The 19,944-nt window shown below is 36.4% G+C and overlaps 1 protein-coding gene across 1 annotated transcript in view; it reads right to left on the bottom strand.

Annotated features, from left to right (window-relative positions):
* PKHD1L1 (PKHD1 like 1) overlaps window positions 1–19,944 on the bottom strand; it is a 136,823-nt gene that overhangs the window by 67,804 nt on the left and 49,075 nt on the right. Inside the window, exons 26-39 of the mRNA XM_045861274.1 lie at window positions 18,738–18,860; window positions 17,922–18,027; window positions 14,823–14,933; window positions 13,350–13,514; window positions 12,300–12,421; window positions 10,191–10,323; window positions 9,578–9,773; window positions 7,415–7,557; window positions 6,872–6,976; window positions 6,011–6,199; window positions 5,052–5,222; window positions 4,283–4,509; window positions 2,556–3,540; window positions 111–359 (exon numbers count right to left, since the gene is read on the bottom strand). Coding sequence (XP_045717230.1) covers window positions 111–359; window positions 2,556–3,540; window positions 4,283–4,509; window positions 5,052–5,222; window positions 6,011–6,199; window positions 6,872–6,976; window positions 7,415–7,557; window positions 9,578–9,773; window positions 10,191–10,323; window positions 12,300–12,421; window positions 13,350–13,514; window positions 14,823–14,933; window positions 17,922–18,027; window positions 18,738–18,860 — 3,025 coding nt within the window. The remainder of the gene's footprint in view (window positions 1–110; window positions 360–2,555; window positions 3,541–4,282; window positions 4,510–5,051; window positions 5,223–6,010; window positions 6,200–6,871; window positions 6,977–7,414; window positions 7,558–9,577; window positions 9,774–10,190; window positions 10,324–12,299; window positions 12,422–13,349; window positions 13,515–14,822; window positions 14,934–17,921; window positions 18,028–18,737; window positions 18,861–19,944) is intronic.

Raw genomic sequence — 19,944 nt, 5'->3', positions numbered from 1 at the left:
TAAAAATGCTAATTTTAGCAGTGTTTGAAGAATTTTTTTCCCCATGAATAAGATGAATATTTACTGAAACAATATAAAATATTTGCAGGTCTCTGCACACTCATGACTACCTTGGCTTGGGTGAATACTTTGAATGTTGAGTGGGTACTCAAATACAACTGTGGACACAGCAGAGCCTTTCATCCCATGATGCATTGTAACAGGAAATGTGCCACCGGCATGACCTCCAACGATGCATTGCAGTACACTGTCATTGACCATGGTCACATTACACTGAATACTATTTATCATCACTGAAACGTCCAAGATATCAGTGCCCAAATTAGATCCAGTGATTTGAATTTTGGTTCCTGGTGGACCTTTAAGAAAAAAGCAAAGAGTATAAATATATCTAAATTCTAATACTTATATATGCATTTCAGATATACCTATTTACTTCCATAAACAAAATAACAACCAGTACTTACAACATGTTTTGTTAATATTTATGTTAGTTTTATCATATACATTACAGCTATTGGATATTAACTGCTAGTTATGACAACATTCATTACTTTCCAGCCCCTTCTGTCCATTCCACTGAGTTGTAAGTTACGAACTCAGGCTGGTGGAGAAGAAAGCACAATAGAAGGTAGATCTGGAGTTAGGGAGTATGCATGTCTGAGCAGGGGGTGGGAGGTATATTTTAGGAATGGGCTCACTGTTTTTTAGTTTTTGGTACTTTCCTGCCATTAGAAACTCTCTGAGGATGAATTATTTTATTAATTCAAATACTTTCCATAGATATAATTTGAAAAACAAATTATGATAGGTAAATGTCTAGGAATAAGATAGTAAATGCAGAAATAATTAATTAAAAGATTTGTAGATGAATATTGATGTCACAGAACAAAGTCCTTTGATCTCTCTGTTCCCTCCCTTCCTCCTTTTGACAAAATGTGTTAAGGACATGAACACATGGAATTTTTCACAGGTCATCCTAATGACCGACATACCTAAGTATTAAGAGAATAGATATTAAGGAACATAACTTGTTGCAAATGCAGAGTTACCAAGTAGTAATTTGATTTTAATTCAAATAGTAATAGTAAAAATATACATATAATTGATCATGGTAAAGATCACTGAAATATACATTGTCATTTAAAGACCACTGATATTAATAAGATATTTCATGTTAGGAGTAATTTTAATATACTAGCTAAAAAATGTTTAGGGGGTCTTAAATTTTTTATTTCATCTTTCAAATGGAGGTGTTTTTCTAAGTGTGATCTATTGCCTTATCTCTTCAGTAAATACAACATCTCAAGTCTCACTTTTGAAAAGTCTTATATCATCAAACATATTGTTTTGAAAGAGATATTCAAAGAGAGAGAAGAAACATAAATGATTCATGGAAATAAGGAACATATGCCAGTATCTAGCTCATCATTGGCAGTGACTGTAAATATATGGGGATAAAGTATGCTATTGCAATTGTTAATGTTTGCTTTTTAAAAAATGAGAAAACTTGATGCCTCAAAGAATATTTCAGTGGAAAACTTCTTGCAGGCAGAGAAAACATCTTACCCAAACTTGACACATTTGCTGGTAATGTAAACTAAAAATGACTTTTGTATAGGCCAGCATTTAATGAGCTCCTTATTAAAGGTACCATTCTAAGTTACATCCTATCAATGACATTTAGTTTCACTAGTGGAAAGTGAAAGAACCAAGATTTGAACCTAGGCATCAAGACCACGTTCTCACCCATTACATTACAGCTGCCTCTCCAGAATTTATTCTACAGATGATAATAAGCATCCCAACAGCTGGAAGATGATCAGACATAGCAAAATATAATGACAGAGTATCAAGAAGACATCTCAACCTACCTTAGTTTAGAAAAAAATGAGTCATGCCAAATAATTAAATAAATCTTTATTTTTTATTATTTTTTCTAATCAAATGAGCCAATGATCTCTTTCAAAGGATTCTGCTGTGTTAATAATCAATTGTAGTTTGATGGCAACAAGGTATTCTGAAAAATTCTGCTAGTACGATCAACTATGTGTGAATGGTAACAGGTATTTCCTGTGCCATATCAATCAACATTAATGACATAAATTAATTACCAATTTTAATCCATAGAGATCCATCTACTTCTCCTTCATTTTGAAATTTAGGTCAAGTTAATGGGGATTTTGTTTCAAAACACAAGTTGGAATTTGACTAAAAACTTTATCCCAAGAATGTGCAAAAAACTAATCACAAAATAGGGACTACACTGAATTTGAACCCCACATATTAACCACTTTAAATGGGATCATCTAAAAATCTCACGTCTGCACACACTGTGGTGTGCAGACTGTCTATCATAGGAAAGTACAATTGAAACCTATACAACCCTATTAGCCCATGCTGCCCAATAAATTTAAAGAACAGAGAGCAAAAAATTAAAAAAATAAAAATACATCTTAATAACCATTTATAAATATTAATCCAATTCTATGCTAAGAAGTATTACAATAATATAGCAAGATAACAAAACAATAAAAAGGTGGGTCCTGGAATACCTGCACTTGGAACAATTTCTCTGAGAAGTGGAGTATCCTCCAAGGCATACGTAAATGACAGAGGTGGATAAGCAACTTCGTTAACAAAGATTTTCACACTGACCCTTCCAGCTGTCCCTGCTGGGGTTCGGCAGTAGGCTTCACTGGAGTTGACAGAAATAATTTGACAAGGTTCATCCCCAATACTGATGGTGGTGTTGCCTGGGTAGAAGCCATTTCCTGTGATCACCAGAGTGGTTCCACCACCGATGCTTCCAGAAGTCGGTGAGATGGATGCTACTGCGGGGCTGTGAACACTCAGGTTTCCCCGAGCCAAGCCCTTACTTCCCACCACAACGCTGAGAGGATGAAGTCCAGCCGGGAGAGGAGTCACAAGAACAGTGATGTTATTTTCATTAACATCTATTGCTCTGAACTGTTGGTCGCCGATGAAAACGGCAATGTCCTCCAAGACAGTGCCGAAACCTTCTCCTTCAATAACAGCTTTTACAGAGCCTGTGACAGAATTTGGGGAGATTCTTGTTATAAAAGCAGCGATGCTTTCTGAGTATGAAAAGCTGCAGTTCCCCTGACACCGGGCCGGCACTCCATGGATCAGAAGCTCCACTGTCACCAGCTGGCGGGGAGCAGGAGACGTTTCACATTCAATGGTTGTATAATTCACTGACAGAACTTGGCATGAAAAATGACCCATAAGGACCTCTATGGCTGCAGAAGAAACCGAGAACCCAGAGCCTTTTATGGTCACTCTGGTCATTCCTGTAGTTGATCCCGTGTTTGGCGAGACCACATCAATGTTTGGCAAAAGAACAAATCGCCTATCGAATTCATTGGACTGAGTGTTGATGGCACTGCCCAGGTTGTAAACAGTTAGAGTGACAATTTCCCTGATGCCAACATCCATTGAGTTTTGAGGGTCAATATGACACATGATGAAACTGGTACTGCTCTCTTCTACATCACAGGGGTAGCTACCAATTGCAACCTGAAAGTAAAATGAATATGAAAATAGGTCAATACATTTCTCTACTATAAACTTAAATTCTGTATTATCAGCAACAAATTTTTTTAAAAAATTACACAAGTGCAAATTTTTTTATATAAAGTTGGTTTAGGGGACTGAGAAAGGTATATCTTGAATTAATTTCAAAACTAAATTATAACTGTCTATAAATGTTCACTGATACACTATTCACAATAGTCAAAAAGGTAAATACAACCCAAATGTCCATGAACTGATGAATGGATAAATAAAATGTGAATGCCACACAACAGAATATTATTCATCCATAAAAAGAAATGAAGGTCTGATACAAGTTACAACTGGATGAACCTTGAAAACAATATGCTTAGTAAATAAAGCTGGTCACAAATCATCTCTTTTATGATTCTAATTATGAGAAATGACCAGAATAGGCAAATCCACAGAGACAGAAAGCAGATTAGTAGTTGTTTAGGGCAGGGAGGTATGGAGGGATTGGGAGAATTTCTAAGGGTTATAGGGTTTCTTTGGGGGCAATTTAATGTTCTAAGGTTGACTGGAGTGATGGATGCATGACTGTGAATATACTAAAAGCTACTGAATCGTGCACTTTAAGTGGGTGAATTGTATGATATGTGAATTATATCATAATAAAGCTGTTAGAAATTTTGTTATGAGATTATGGACAAAACGTCTTCCCCTTATTGAATATATGGATGTAAAAACGAGATCTTTACAGTCTTACCTTATTAGCACATGTGAGATTACTGAATCCATGCCCAGTAATTGTGATCAGTTCATTTGCTGTCCCAGTAGATGGACTAATGTTGTTTATAGTTGGTGAAAAGCACCTTGAAAGTTCAAAGAGGAATGTATCTGAATTTTTAACCCTGGTGTTGTTCAGACCACACGGGGGCTCTGTTGCCTGGCAGCCTTCCACAGAACTTCCCACGTGCAAATTCACGGGTTCTCCTGCAGACAAAAAAATTGCCTGTAAGTCATGGATGATACTCGAAAAGGAGAACTGTTTTCAGGATGCGCTACCCTTTATTTTGACCAAGGTGGTTTATATTCTGGTAAACCTTTGTGTTTTCTCTTAAAGATAAGAGGGGTCCCAGGGAGTACGAAGTTAAAAGAAAGACCTGGACAAAGGTGATAGGGTAGAGAGTGAATATAAAATTAATTTATTTTCAATTTGTCTAGGGCCAGATCCCATGGGGAAAATATCATCTCACATTTTAATGTATTTTCAGGCACATACTGAGTATCGGAACATTTTTTATATTATATCTTATTTGAGGCACACAAAGATTCTGGGAGAATGGCAGGATAACGTCAATATGATCCTTATTTTATAGAATAAATACTACTCTCAGTAGTCTAGACCTATTCGAGGTCATGTGGCTAGTAACAGACAGAGGCAGGATTAGACCAAAGTATCTGCCTTCTACTCCAGAATGGTCAAATATACCTGGACACCATAGTAACAGGGTTTCCATCTTTAACTCCCTTACCTTGAGTATATGTGGCTTCAGTGCTACCCACAAACAGGTGCAGGGGAATGTGCCTTGTTTCAGCCGGTAAAATGTTAATGACTCCTTGTAGAAAAATGGATTGAGCATCATCAATGTACCCGCTGCTATAATAATGGATTCCAGGTGAAGTAAATCGGTAAGAAAATGAACCTGCCATAATATACAATCGTACATAATAAATACAAGCACTTACTGCATCTTTGAAAAGAAATTTGAAATGATAATTCAAATTCACGTGCAGATGACAGGTTCTTATTTTTCATGCCTGTTACGTTTCAACAGAAAGTGAGTAGTGAGGAAATGACTCACTGGCTATAAAAAGCTATCTTGTATAATGAAATTACATTCCAGGAAGACAAGATCCAGCATTAACTTTTCTAGAAAACTGTATCTGGCATAAATTACCAAATTTTAAAGAACAACTCAACATGGAATGAACGATAAACAAAAAACACTTACTTTGTGCTTGCGAGTAAAAATTTTCAAACTGCTACATGTACAGAATAAAATAAGCAGTCTAAAAGGCATGCTTTACAGAGTTGCCCTACGGTAAAGACAGATTTTAAAGCTGATTCCCATCAACAGAATTTCATTGCTTGCTAGCAGACTGGTATGATTAAAAAATACATTCCAATTTTCTTTGTATTTTGCTTGTTTCTATATATTTTTCAATTGGTTTATCTTTCTAGAATAAATAAAGATATTTTTGATATCAGAAACTCATCAGCAATGCATTAAATACCTTGCTTACCTTCACTTATAATATCTTATAAATGTGTGAATGTTTACTACAGCAATAAAACACCAACAAAATCATTCTGTGTATTTGTATGTATTATTTATACAAACAGATTTTAAATCTAAACAAAATATCTTTTTATTATACCTGGGGGGAAGGAAGAAAGCAAGATGCAACACTGAGCAAAGTGGAAACATACCGGATGCAGATTTTTCTCTGCCATTGGTAAATCCTTTGCCATCGTAAGCCACACCTCCGGGACTGGAGACAGAGAAAACTCTGTATCCTATTCCCCTAAGGAAGGGAGGTGCTCGCCAGTGCCATGACACTGTGTCGCCCACAGATATATTTAAGACGGATGGTGACCAGGCGTAACCTAATCCATGGACTGGGAGCAAAAGTAGAGTCACATTTTATAAGAAAATAGGAGTAAAACTTCTTAACAATTATCTTAGAAAATACTGCATTTTTATATACTAGTGAAATCTTTTTAAATAACATCATAAAACTTTTATGGGCATAACTGAGACATGGAACAAAAATAAACATAAATAATGAAAAGTAAGGACTGAAGCTAAGGAAAAAAATAAATCACACAGCAACAAAACTGATGATCAAGAGACAATTTGAAAAAAATCAGAAAGTCAACATGTTCAGAAATAGGATGTGAAATATTTTTTAAAGCTCATTGATACTTTATATATATATATAATTTTTCTCAGGCATAGAGGCATACAGGAATCTATACAATTTCAATTTGAATATTCATTAAGAAATCCATGACTGATAACAAACTACAGTGACTCATAAGGTACTACATTGCAGTAAAACAGAACAGCAATTAGTGAACTTGGAAACTGTAAAATCTAGACTTGAGACTTGAGTCTACCATTGATTCACTCTATACATGGCCCTGTATGTCAAGGAGATACCATTAACAAATTATAGAAAGAAGTAATGCATATTCTCTGAAAACTTTTAAAGATAAAATAAATGAAAATCAAATTAATTTCAGGGTAAGTGCTTCCATTATTTACGATATATAAACCATGGCTGATACCTGAATCTTCCCCATCATTTGTAACCCTGAACACATTCCCTGTTGAAGGAAGAGTGCATTTTATGACATCTGATGATGATGACGTCACATTGCAAGGGAAGGACCCTAGAAAAAATAAAGATGTGGTAAAAAAATATTCTCAAATATTTCTCAAGCTACAGAAATAAAGTATAATGAAATAAATTCATTAAAGTATAATGAATAAAAAATAAAGGCCCTGCAAGAACTCCACATTATATAGTAGGCTTTTGGTACATTCTTCTGATAGTAATCATCTTTGAGTCCTGATTATTTTTAGAAGAGAGGCCTTCCTCTCTTTAAGTGTTTCATGCACATTAAATATACAATAATTACTGTTTTGAAATCAAAAGCAGTTATTCAGTTTCCCTTACCACCTTAACCAACAACACTAAGTCTTTTACATGGTAATAGAAAGATGAAGCTTCTGTGAGCGAGCATGCCTGTGGAATCACCCAGCACCTGCAGCACATCCTTTAAGCTGGGAAAAATGAACCGGCCCTCCCGTGAGGATGAACGTCTTACCTAAGAGCACGGTGTTCTCGGAGGGTGTTGTGCTGAACCCCAAACCCGTTATGGTGATTTCCGTTCCTCCATATAAGGAACCACTCTGTGGGAACATGTTGTTCACTTCCAAAATATACTGTATAGAAGCATTTAACTTGTCTCTGCAAAAGAAAAATTAATAGACATTTCAATGAGCTTTCCATGGGACCATGTTGAAAACTTTTACCAATATATAATTCAGTGAAGAAGATAAAGTAATTGAATATTTAATTAGACAATACTTTTTCAAACTGATAATTACCATGAACCTCAATTTGATTGGATGGTATATAGATAATTGTTTCTAACTATGAAAAATAGACTTCTGAAAATCCAGGTAGGGTTTGAGATAAAATATTTTTAAACATTATGGGAAAAATATGGTTATGAGAACTGAGGTCACCAGCAATACATAAAATTCTTTAAAATGTTTTATATATTCATTAAAGTAAAACATAAAGGCAGCACTATCTATAAAAAAAAATAGCAATGAGCCCTGCCCAGTGTGGCTTAGTTTGTTGAACATCATTTCATAAAGTGAAAGGTCACTGGTTCGATTCCCCGTCAGGGCACATGCCTGGGTTGGGCCTGGTCTGCTGTTGGGGCTCAAGTGAGAGGCAACTGATTGATGTTTCTCTTATACATTGATGTCTATCTCCCTCCCTTCCCCTCTCTCTAAAAAAGAAATAAATAAAATCTTTTAAAAAAAAGAATAGCAATGAAATTTCATATATTTTATATAAGTGATAAAAGTTTTGTACAATTAATTTGAATTTTTCACTCTGTGTTCGTAAGAAACTTGTCCTGATCTCCCTTCCCACTACTGCAATGAGAGGGTTTTAAATTTATTTTGCTTCGTTACAAGCAATGTGTCTACAATGTGTAAGAGGCCATCAAAACGTACAAAGCTTTTCTGATCTGACATAGAACTGACTCCCACATCCCAGCTCTTACCATAACTTGCATGAGTCTTTGTGTTAACTTTGTTTACTTTCACAGCATAACAAAACTGGTATTTCTTGAACTGCAACCCAGACTCCTGGTGCATATGCTGCCAATTCTCTCATTAAATCATTATGCCGCCCTGGCTGGCGTAGCTCAGTGGATTGAGCGCGGGCTGGGAACCAAAGTGTCCCAGGTTCGATTCCCAGCCAGGGTACATTCCTGGGTTGCAGGCCATAACCCCCAGCAACCGCACATTGATGTTTCTCACTCTCTCTCTATCTCCCTCCCTTCCCTCTCTAAAAATAAATAGATAAAATCTTAAAAAAAAATCATTATGCCAAAGCACAGGCCAGCAGCTCTGCCCTTTGCATCGAGGAGGGGAGGTAGCTCCAAGGTCTGTGTTTACTGCTGCTGCCCTGCCTGCGCCTCCCACAAGAAGTCCCTGCAGTCATTTCTCCTTCCACGCTGACATCAGCTTTACTTGCTTTTTCTTAGCCCCTAAATTTCTGTTTCCCCTTTTTCTCCGTATACTAAATCTGTAACATCCTAAGCCCAAACTAAAATTGTACCAGTTAACAAGTAGCTTTTAGAGAAGAAAATACTAAACAATTGCTTCGAGAAAAGTTAGAGTTGGAGAAGGAGCCTATCCACCCTCTCCTTCAGATGACCAGCTCCTGCCCATTTCTTGGCTTAATTATCACTTTTCAAAGAGCTCTTCCCTTTCCCTCAGGAAAAATGAGCTCTCTCTATGACATACGCTTACAGCACTCGGTAGCTCTTATTCACAGCCTTTTTCACATGTACAGTTACGTTACTGATATAATCCTCCATGTGAAATCTGCCTCCCCAGTAGAACTGTGATGGGGGACACATCCCTCTTACTCTCCACTTTGAATCCAGCACTGAGCAAGTGCCTGCCCCCTAGTAACTGATAAGTATTTCCCGAATGAATGAAACTCATGTGGCATATACTTAAACCTAGTTGTGCAGAGAATTTTATGAACTAACCTGAATGGTAATGGCCTCAAAACTAAGAGTCACATTCACTTTACAAGATATTCTCAGAGCCTTTTGCCAAAGGAGATGTAGAAAGGTAAAGAAAGAAACGAAATATTACAAGGTTGATGACTAATTTGTCCCTATCCTGATATTATTAGCTCCAGGTGCTCCACAATGCCATCAGGTTCATTGCCATACCTTGTTGATGCAAAACCCCAGTTTCTGACTTCTACACCAATAACATGTTTTCCAGGAGACAACTTGGGCAAAAGACATCTAATATCAGTGAAGTTCCAGTGAAGAACCTGGCAGGATTTTCCTCCAACATACACTTCCACGCTTTCTGTGAGTTCAGTTCCAAAGTTATAACCCTTAATTGTTAAATTAACTTCTCCTATTATTTAAAATGAAAAAAAAAGTTTCACAAAGAGGTTCAACCTATTATGTAGTGTGCAACTTGCATATTAAGTAAACCAACTCATCCCTTCGACTGGATATAGGAAATCCTAACACTTTTAGAGGCAAAAGAAACATCAGTGAGAGAGCTAACAGCTGCCACATGGGAGATAACATTCATGCTTAGTTGTTTCACAAGGAAAATAAATGGCAAAATTATTTTTAAAAATCTTAATGTTTTTCTCTTATTGTGCATGTTCAAAGTGAAATAATAAACAGACTAACCAACGGTTTCAAAAAACATTTCATGACTGGTTTTGCTTTAAGAAACAAAACTACAGGAGAAACTTTCAAAAACCTTTCCAGAAATGGTTTACATACATCAAATAACTGATCTTATTGAAGAATTTTTTACCTAATATTGTCCGCACTTTTGGACTAAAATCGGTTATAACTGGGGTCTGTAAACAATCGTAACTGTAGGCATCCTTTGCTGTGGCTTGAACTCCATTGGTAATAACTGAAATATCAACTGTACCCTCAGTTCTCTGAAATAAGAGGAGAAAATAAAACATTTAGAAAATGTTAAATGTTGAGATAAACCTATCCATGGTTAACACCAAACAGAACTCTTCAAAATAAACTTCTGAAAATGTTTTCTTTCAAAGTCATGAGCAAAATAGAACCAGAGACTTGGAAATAAAGAACAAACTGACAGTGACCAGAGGGAAGGGAGAGGGGGATAAGGTGGGAAAGAAGGGGAAGGAGCAGGCAAAGGAACACAAATAGAGGACTCATGGGCACCGAGAACAGTGGGGGGAGGGGATTGATTGTGGGAGTGGGGAGACGGGGTAGGGGTGAGCGATGGGGAAAAAGGTGGGACAACTGTAACTGAACAACAATACATTTTTTAAAAGTCATGCATAAGAGTCAGTTTTTAGATATTTAGAAAGTCCTATTTTCAAATGTAGTTACATGTTTAAATTCTTTAGATAAAATTATATGATATAGTGGTTTTGACTGATTTAATTGCATCTTTATCAGGGATGTCAAACTCATTTTCACTGGAGGCCATGCCAGCCTCACAGTTACCTTCAAAGGGCCAAAATAATTTTAAGACTGTGTAAATGTAACTACTCCTTAACTGTTAATGAGCTTAAATTACATTTGGTCCTTTGAAGGCAACTGTGAGGCTGATGTGGCCCCCGGTGAATATGAGTTTGACATCCTTGATCTATACTATTGAATTCTTGAAGGTACAGCGATATAGTTGAATTGCTTTGGACAAGTGGTTCTCTAACTGATAAAACAAGATATAAAAAGTTTTGACTTTTTGTCCTGAAAATAGACTCAAATATAATTTTTATTCCTCTTCACTGACAAATCACATTATTATATCTTTAGCTAACCTACTTCCAGAATCCAAGACTAACACTTGGACCCCTGAAAAAATTGGTGCTTTTACTGACACAGCACATATACAATTCCCAATTAGGAAAAACACTTTTTATATCTAGTGTTTCTTAATGCACACCAATTGTTTCACTTAACGGCATAATTTGGACAAAGGAAGCTTTAATTTACTTATCCTCCAGGTTCTCTTCATGATCATTTGGTCCAATGTTTATTTAAATTTACTTTTCCTACAGATTCCAACTGCATAATTCCCACCTGAGTCTGCAACATTTGTAAAAATGTTAGTGGTGGGATTCATCATTCTTTTGCACATAAGCAAACTGGAGTCTTTGTTTTCTTTTAACTCTATTTGTAAAATTAAAGACCCACGATGGTATCTAAAAAGGAATATTCCAGTTTTCATCAATAAATGGAAACTTTAACACATTTAAGATATGTTCTTTTTTTATTTTTAAAGATTTTATTTATTTATTTTTAGAGTTGGAAGGGAGGGAGATAGAGAGAGAGAGAGAGAAACATCAATGTGCAGTTGCTGGGGGTTATAACCTGCAACCCAGGCATGTACCCTGGCTGGGAATCGAACCTGCGACACTTTGGTTCACAGCCCATGCTCAATCCACTGAGCTACGGCAGCCAGGGGTAAGATATGTTCCTTTTTAAAAACTAAAGTGTTTAAATTTTCTTCCCTGAGTTCTTTAGACTGTTTATTAGTACTAAATTTCTTTTTCATGCTTTGCTTTGCCTGGTCAACCCCCACTCATCCTTCAAGCTCTGACAGGACATCAACTCTTCGTGTGAAACTCTTTCTGATACCCTCTTCCCATGTATTTAATCTTTGCTTTGTATCTACTCCTATTATTGCAAATAGAACACGGTGTTTAATATTGGTTTGTGTGTGTTTTCCTTAGTGCTGTTAATTTTAAGTATCTAGAAGATGGAATAATATTTTGTAGGTGGATATTAACAGAAAGAACTTGAAGAAATAATTGTTAAAGAGCTTAATTGAAACTCTGCACTTCCTAGGTGAATATGGAAATTTATTTAACCCTCTATGGAGATGTTTCCTTAATTCAGATTTCAGATACATGAATAAAATGAGATGCCTTACTTTTGGGGTTCTGCAGGTTATCTTATTCAAATCCCCATCAATCACATTGCAGTTTTCATGTCCAACTAATACCTTTGAATTTTCATTAAAGCCAAATCCAGAGAGAGTCAGAAGAGTACCACCTGCATAAGGACAAAAACAACCCAACAACAGCAGGTTAACTGGAACAAAAAGAAACTTTGGCAATAATTGAACTCATCATTCGAGAATGGTCTAATTATCCAAAGCCTGAGCTTTGACGTCTGAAACTGTATAGGAACTAGGCTAAGCAATTTAATGAAATAACAGATTTGCAAACAATATCGCTTGGGGACATTAGCAGCAGCAACTGTCATTTTCCCTAGCACCTTCTTTATCCTAAAGAGAAAATATGCTGTTTCTAGTTGTTCACCCATTCCATGGATGGACCATGAGGAAGAATGAAGACTCTTCCTAAATCTCAAATTTTAACACCTCTAAGTAAAAGGAAAACTAAAGGGAAAAAATCCCCATGAAATAGAATAAAATAAAGTAAAAGAAAAATTCAACACATGCCCAAAAGTTTAAAACCAGCAAAAATATGCCAAACTAAGCATGGTAAAACAAACAAACAACACAACACAAAGAAAATGAAACAAGAGGCAAAATGAGCTATTTTCTTCTCGTTGTCTCCCTCAGCCTTCATGTCTCCGATTTGTTCCCGGAACTTTTTCTGGGTCAAGTCGCTCCACTGAGACTGTGGTTACAAATGGTGCAGCTGGTAAGCAGAATAATAACTAATAAATCTTATCTTGACATAACTGATGAGCTTGTTATAGAAACGTGTAATAATTGATGATATTAATTCAATAACCTAAGATGTAAGTATAAGCAGTCACCCTGACTTGTGTTTCATAAGGAAAAAAAAAAAGGATTAGTCAGCCATTTAATCACTGTGACTTCTAAAGGGGAGGCTCCTTTGTTCTGCAGGAGGGGGCTTCGGTGTCTCTCCATTCACCCTGTTCTAGAAACAGTAGAGTGAAGTGATGGACGTGTACTGGATGTTCTTTGTTTAGAACAATTAACTGTTACCTGCTAGGCTTCCAGAGCCAGGCCAGAAGTCTGAGATCTGACCCTGATAAACGAAGTGGAATTCCTCATCCTCCGCGTGCCGGGCTAGTCCGACGTCAGCTACGGACACAGTGACCGGGAAACGCCCAGCACTTCCATTCAGAACCCTGCACTTGATCTCATTTTCTTGTGATGAGAAAGAAGAAAATGAGAAAGCCGATGCTTTTAGGAAATCAAATTATTGCAACTTTATATTTGGAAATATAAACATGGGCCTTCCTTTTATACCTCCAGTAAATGTAACTAAGAAAAAAACCACTCAATTATTAATGGAAGAAAAAAAATCTCTACAACCTACCTGAAATCAGACACTCCTAGAAAAGAGTTAGATAAACAAATGATGAAACCAAAGTAACTAACTTGCTCCTGATTGCTACCGTGGTAAACAAAAAAAGAGAGAGAGAGGGAATCATAATAAAAATAATCCAAATCTGCAAGATCATTTATATCAACAATTCTAAAAATGTTGGTCTAATATATTGTTTATGTCCCAAATTATGTAAAATTGGTTTTTAATGTAAAAGGTGATAAAACTCAGTGAAAACACCTTCACTTCATTTGGACAGTATGTGTGCACTTGTGATATGGGTGCAAAACTGACAGGTAGATGCAAAGCATGCGTAGAAGGTCTAAATGAAAAACAACTTAAATGATATGAAAGATGGATTTGCTTGTGTAGTTTCAATTTATTAAAATTAAGAAATACATCTAGGATTAGGAAAGATCATTTTTAGAGAAGTAAATAATTATGGCCCTTATTTTTTCAAGAGCAGAAAAAGTGAAAAATCTTTCAATTTCACGTTAATGGACAGAGGTTCTGTTGGACCAGAAGTCAGGAAAGAGGGCCATGCCCCCCTCGCTGCATGGTTAATGTGGCGTTGTCAGCACAGTGGCAGCGGGGACTGTGGAACGCCAGAGCAGCGACTCGTATGTCTCTGTGTCCCAGAGACACACCAAAGATGGGAAGATTTCATGTAATCACTTTATAAAAGAAAAAAGAAGGAAAATCAACTATCATGGGATAAAGACACTGCACAACAGTGGAAAGATTAGTTTGTGGTCATAACAAAAGATTAAAAAGGTTAAACATCTGCCCTGGCTGCTGTCCCTCGGTGGATTGAGTGTTGGCCTGTGAACCAAAGGGTCGCTGGTTCAATCCCCAGTCTAGGGCGCATGCCTGTGTTGCAGGCCAGGTCCCCAGTACGGGGTGTATGAGAGGCAACCACAAATTGATGTTTCTCTCTCCATTCCCTTCTGTCTAAAAGTAGATAAATAAAATCTTAGAAAGAAAATAAGATAAAACATTTTTCCAGTGCAGCTTGCCAAATTCATAACCCCATAGTTTACCCTATATGATAACAATGGTATTTGATTCTACTTTCTCTTAGAGAAGGACAATTAGGCTCAATAATAATAATTTTTAAAAGAACCCACCTTCCACAGAAAGAAGGGAGCAACCTATTGGTCCAATAGAGACTGAAACAGCCGAACTGGGAGAAAATCCAGAGCCTGCTATGGTTAGAATTGTGTTTTCTTCATAGGATCCTGAAAATGATGTTTAAATAACAATGTTAAGATGACAAATCAAAGAACCTGCTGTTATGGAATTGGATATTTCTCAGAGAAAAATAAGCCTACCTTCTAAAAGAGATGTAAACCTATAAGCAAGCAGGGGGGAAATGACACAAATCATTTAGCAATCACATTTTTTCCCACTGGAATTACCTACATGGCTTCCTATTTGGAATCTGTGTGTTGATAGAAATTAGTGATCTGACTGAAAGTAGGAGATAAAGTCAGGAAAGAAAAATTATTCTTACAATAAAAAAATTGAACAAGCATTTCTACATGGTAACTCAGACAATTTCAGAGCTTCTATCTTACATTCATGAGAGAAAGATAAAGCTGTTAAATAAGTGTTATAGACACTTCCCATTGGGAATATGACAGGATTCATCTCTCCAGGGTGACATCCATCCTCAAGTGCCTGGGCTACTGCCGGTTCACACTTGCTGTCCTAGCATCTTATACTTAATGGTTTCCCATTCAGCTCTTCGAAGTGTCCAGATTTGATGAATAAATGATTTGGTCACCCTATTTATATAACATCACACACAACAAAGATTCCTGTAGGAATTAAACTCTAAAATTTAGAAGAAAACAATCAAATGACTTTAGTACAGAGATGAATTTCTTAAATATAATGCAAAAGCCATGATAATCATGAAGTAAAAGAAACATAACTTAGAATGAATCAATGATTTAAACATTGCCATGAATGAGAAACAAAAACAAAACACAAGTGATATACTGGAAGGAGACATGCACACAGGATTGGTAAACACAGTATGTAGTACACAGCTACAAGTCAGTAGACAAAACACCCTGATACGTGGATAAAGGATATTAGCAAGCAATTTGCGAAAGAAGAAATCATCTCAATGTCCAAGGAACATTCAAGAAGTTGCTCATGCACATTACTAATCAGGGAACAGACATATTAAAATAATAACTTCTTTTGCATATCAGATTGACCCAAATTATTAGGAAGCTGGTAATACCAAGTATTGGCAAGCATGTAGGAAATGTGGTACTTTCATACCTGCTGAAACTACAGCCACTTTGGACAGCAATTTGGTCATCTAATAAGCTGAGTACATATGTACTCAATTATTATACAGCACGTGTGGACATGTCCCCTACAGAAGCTCTAGCATGTATGCAATGGGAGATTTGTACAGGTACAACAAAGCTCAAAACAGTCTTATACGTAAAAACAAGAGCTGTGGGTAAACTAAATGTCTATCAACAGAGAAACAAGCAGATTGGTATATTCATGAAATGTTTTAAAGCAATGAATTAGATATGCACAAAACCACATAAATATTACTCAAAATGAATGATAAAAGTAAGATGCAAGTGATATTTACACTGTAATTTATCATTCACAAACATGTAAACTGGTAAAATCACTGTGTGCTATGTATAAAAGGTATTAAAAATGACGTGAAGGAATACATGCAAAATTAACGATGGTGATTTCCTCTGGGGAGGAGGTCTATAGGTGACTAGGACTAGCAACAGCACTTAAGGAGGATGCTTTAGCTGTTCCAATAGCATTTTATTTATTAATCCAATGATTCAAAGTAAATATGACAAAATGTTAACAGCTGTTAAGTTTCAGTGAAGAAAATATGAGTGCTTTTTACAGCATTGTTTGTATTTCTTTTTATTATTTTTTAATTTATCAAAATGTGGCAAAAAGCAATTCAGGTTATTATTTTGAGTAAGAAATAATTTTTTCAGAAAGTACATGTAAAACTAGACATTCATTACAAAATACAAAGGCAGATGCAAAAAATAAAGATATCAAAGAACTATAAACAAATTAAAGTTCATCAAATCCTTATTTTTGAAAGTTTTGGCCCCATGTAATATGAATTAACCCAAAGTTAATACTGTTACTTTGGAAAAAAGTCTGAAGAATATATTCTTTCACCATAAATTTCAAATTTTATTTTCTGATCTATAATTGCACTTCAATCATTTTAAGGCTGTCAACAAGAGGATTAGATTAATAACAGAGGCAATGGTATGACCCCAAGTGCTATGGTCACAGATAAAATTGGCAGTACTGACCTTATACTAAAAGGCACGGGTTAAAAATTATTATATACATCTACCTTAAAATACTTGCAAACACCTTATGCAGTTATCTTTAGCTATAATTCCTTTGTTCTTGAAACCTTAGAAGATTTGAAAAACTATATTGCCTATTCTCTAACAATTAATTTTGTTCCCTTGTCCCCTTCTTTGTTTTAATAGGGACCATAGGAAGAAGGGGCTAATTTGTCAGGGTAGATTTTCCTACCTACCACCAAGACTTAATATGTGATTGTAGTATATGAGAGCTTTTTTTCTGACTGAAGAAAGAGCCACTCCTTAGAATCCTTAGTCCTGATGTGTATTTTGGTCCTTGGGAGCTCAGACACAAAACATAATCACACTTTTTTAAGCAATCATAGATCATGAAGACATGGTATCCCCATGCCTTCCCCTAGAAGAGGATTAATGCATCCCCTTAGACTGACTTCTTGGCAATAATTTCTCTCTTGTTCTCAAATCTAGGACCTAATTATTTTCTTTTACTAAATAGCCACTTTCTCATTACTAGCCTTTTAGTACTAAATCTCCTAGAAGTGGTCTCATTTGATTAAAGATTTCAATCAATACTCTAGGTAGTAGAGAAGAAAAACGCCTCCGTATCAGAGTGAAATTTTAGAGAATGCTTCTAATGTTGTGAAATTGAAGAAGGAAAGGACTGGTGAATTCAACTCTAAAAGTTTTTGTTTTTCAAAAATAAGTCCTTAATGATCTTTTCATAGCTTTCCAATTTGGTACATTTTTTTCCACGATGTAGAACTCTTTGCGTGTCTTAGCTGGTGACACTAGCATATAAAACATCATGATCAGAATTCATATTTTTGCTAGTTATCTTCTACCCCACATCCGAGTTAAAAAGCGGAAGGTTACCTTGGGAAGGGCTTGTGGCCTGAACTACAGGGGTGGTCACGGGGTCCCACGTAAACCCACAGTCACCTGAGCATTTGGCAGGAATCCCGTTGACATAGACTTCAACCTTCAAGTGAAAAACACAGAGATGAAGAACGCAGGTAAAGGGGTGGCATGGTTAAGAAGACTATGCATAGAATTTAGAATGATAATGTAATGGTGTTTGTTTCCTTGCATGTTTATAACAGTCTTTCTACTTGAACTTTTTCTGCTGTGACACTTCATTTATCCATCCATCCATTCATTCAGCAGATGTGCCCACTCTGTATCAGGCACAGTTGTAAATGTTCGAATATAGGACTACAACACTGAACAAAACGGATGACATCCCTGCCTTACCAAATGTATATCCCGCTGGGGCTGAGAAGGGTGGTTGCACAGGACCATAAACAATAATTATGAAGAGTAAGTGCATATCATGCCCTGGGGTTGACTGCCATGAAGGAAAACAAGTCCTACTCTAGGGAAAGTCCCCCAAACTCTTTATACTGTATAAATTCCTCACTGTTAAAGTGGTGACATTAAAAATTACTTCTCAGAGCTTCTGTAAAGATTAAATGAAAGAATATATTTTCAAATCCTAACAGGCAAGTAGTACAGTTTAAAAATCAACTCTTTTATCACAAGAAATGTTACTGAATTGATCAATTGTTGACACTAACAGTCACATGAAAATGAAGATGTCATCTCTCCTGTTTTACCAGGTCTTTAATGTATCACAAACTGGTTAGACACTTAAAACTATGTTAAACACCATGCAGAAAGTTTCAAAAATACCTGTGGCTGCTGGCGGGGTGTACGAAGCAGGTCTCCGAGGATGCGCTGCCTGAATAAGCCGCCTTCCTTCACCTTCCTGACTGTCATGCTAGCCTTCTCTCCAATAAGGTTGGAATCATCAATCTATTTTAGAAAAAATTATTTTAATAGAAAGCTGTGATGACCACTAAATTTTTTTTAAAAAATTAAGTATAGTTGAGAGTGAATAAAAGATAAAGGATTTAAAAAATCAAAACCATTTCAGTCACATTCATTGGGAAAGAAGCCTCTTCAAAAGTAAACATAATCCACCCTAGGGAAAAATGCTAAGATCATTGCATATATTGCATCAATTATAACTTGAATTGAATTACTAACATTAGTTTCAATTTTAGAATAAAATATGTCCAAGGGAGATAAGTTTACTACATTTTATTTCCTCCAAATGTTCTAGGCTTTTTCTGAATATGACCCCTGTGACAAATGATTTTTAAATAATTAGAAACTCTAATTCTTTTTCCACCTGAGGGTCAGCTTTTCTACCTTTAGCATTTTTTACTTCTGATCATCCTGGTTTTTTATCCATTCATGGAATCTTATTCTCCGCCAATAACAAAAATAAAACCAAATCCAAATGTACACCTTGGCCATTCCAAAATCCCTCTACCAATATGGTAGCCTTGTGGTGTGCACCGGGGCTAGCAAACGGAGAGCACTCTCCACGCGGCCCCTGGGGAGCCCACACACTAGGGAGCAGAGTGATGAATGGGCAGCGGAGGCTGGTCGGGAGAGAGAAGGTTGCAGGTGCACAGACGTCAGCAGAGATAGCACAGGGAGATGAGTCGTGACTGTGCCGGCTGCAGAATTTCCTAATTCTACTTCCAGGCCATGTGTGTGTGTTTTCTGAGTTACCCCCCACATGGTGAGGACATCCAGCGAGCCTGTGAACAGCACATGGTATTCTAGGTTTACATACCATTCTTTGTCTGTTTCCTTTTCCTCTCAACCTCCTCTTTTTCTTTTTTCCAAAATGGTTTCATAAGTAGAGCTTTGTATTTTTTCCACCTTATGTTGCGGACATAGGTGAGTGTACATTTAGGATGGGTCATTTTCACAGCCACCCTGCCACTGACTGGGGTTCAGGTTTCCAGGTTTTCATTATTACAACTAAGGCTGCAGCAACTAGCTTTGTGCCTGTATCATGTAATATTTTTATGCTTATTTCAGT

This window comes from Phyllostomus hastatus, unplaced genomic scaffold, assembly GCF_019186645.2.
Source record: "Phyllostomus hastatus isolate PE091 unplaced genomic scaffold, TTU_PhHast_1.1 phas_scaffold_21, whole genome shotgun sequence".
In the NCBI taxonomy this organism is placed as follows: domain Eukaryota; kingdom Metazoa; phylum Chordata; class Mammalia; order Chiroptera; family Phyllostomidae; genus Phyllostomus; species Phyllostomus hastatus.
This window is presented reverse-complemented; position numbering and strand designations above follow the sequence as displayed.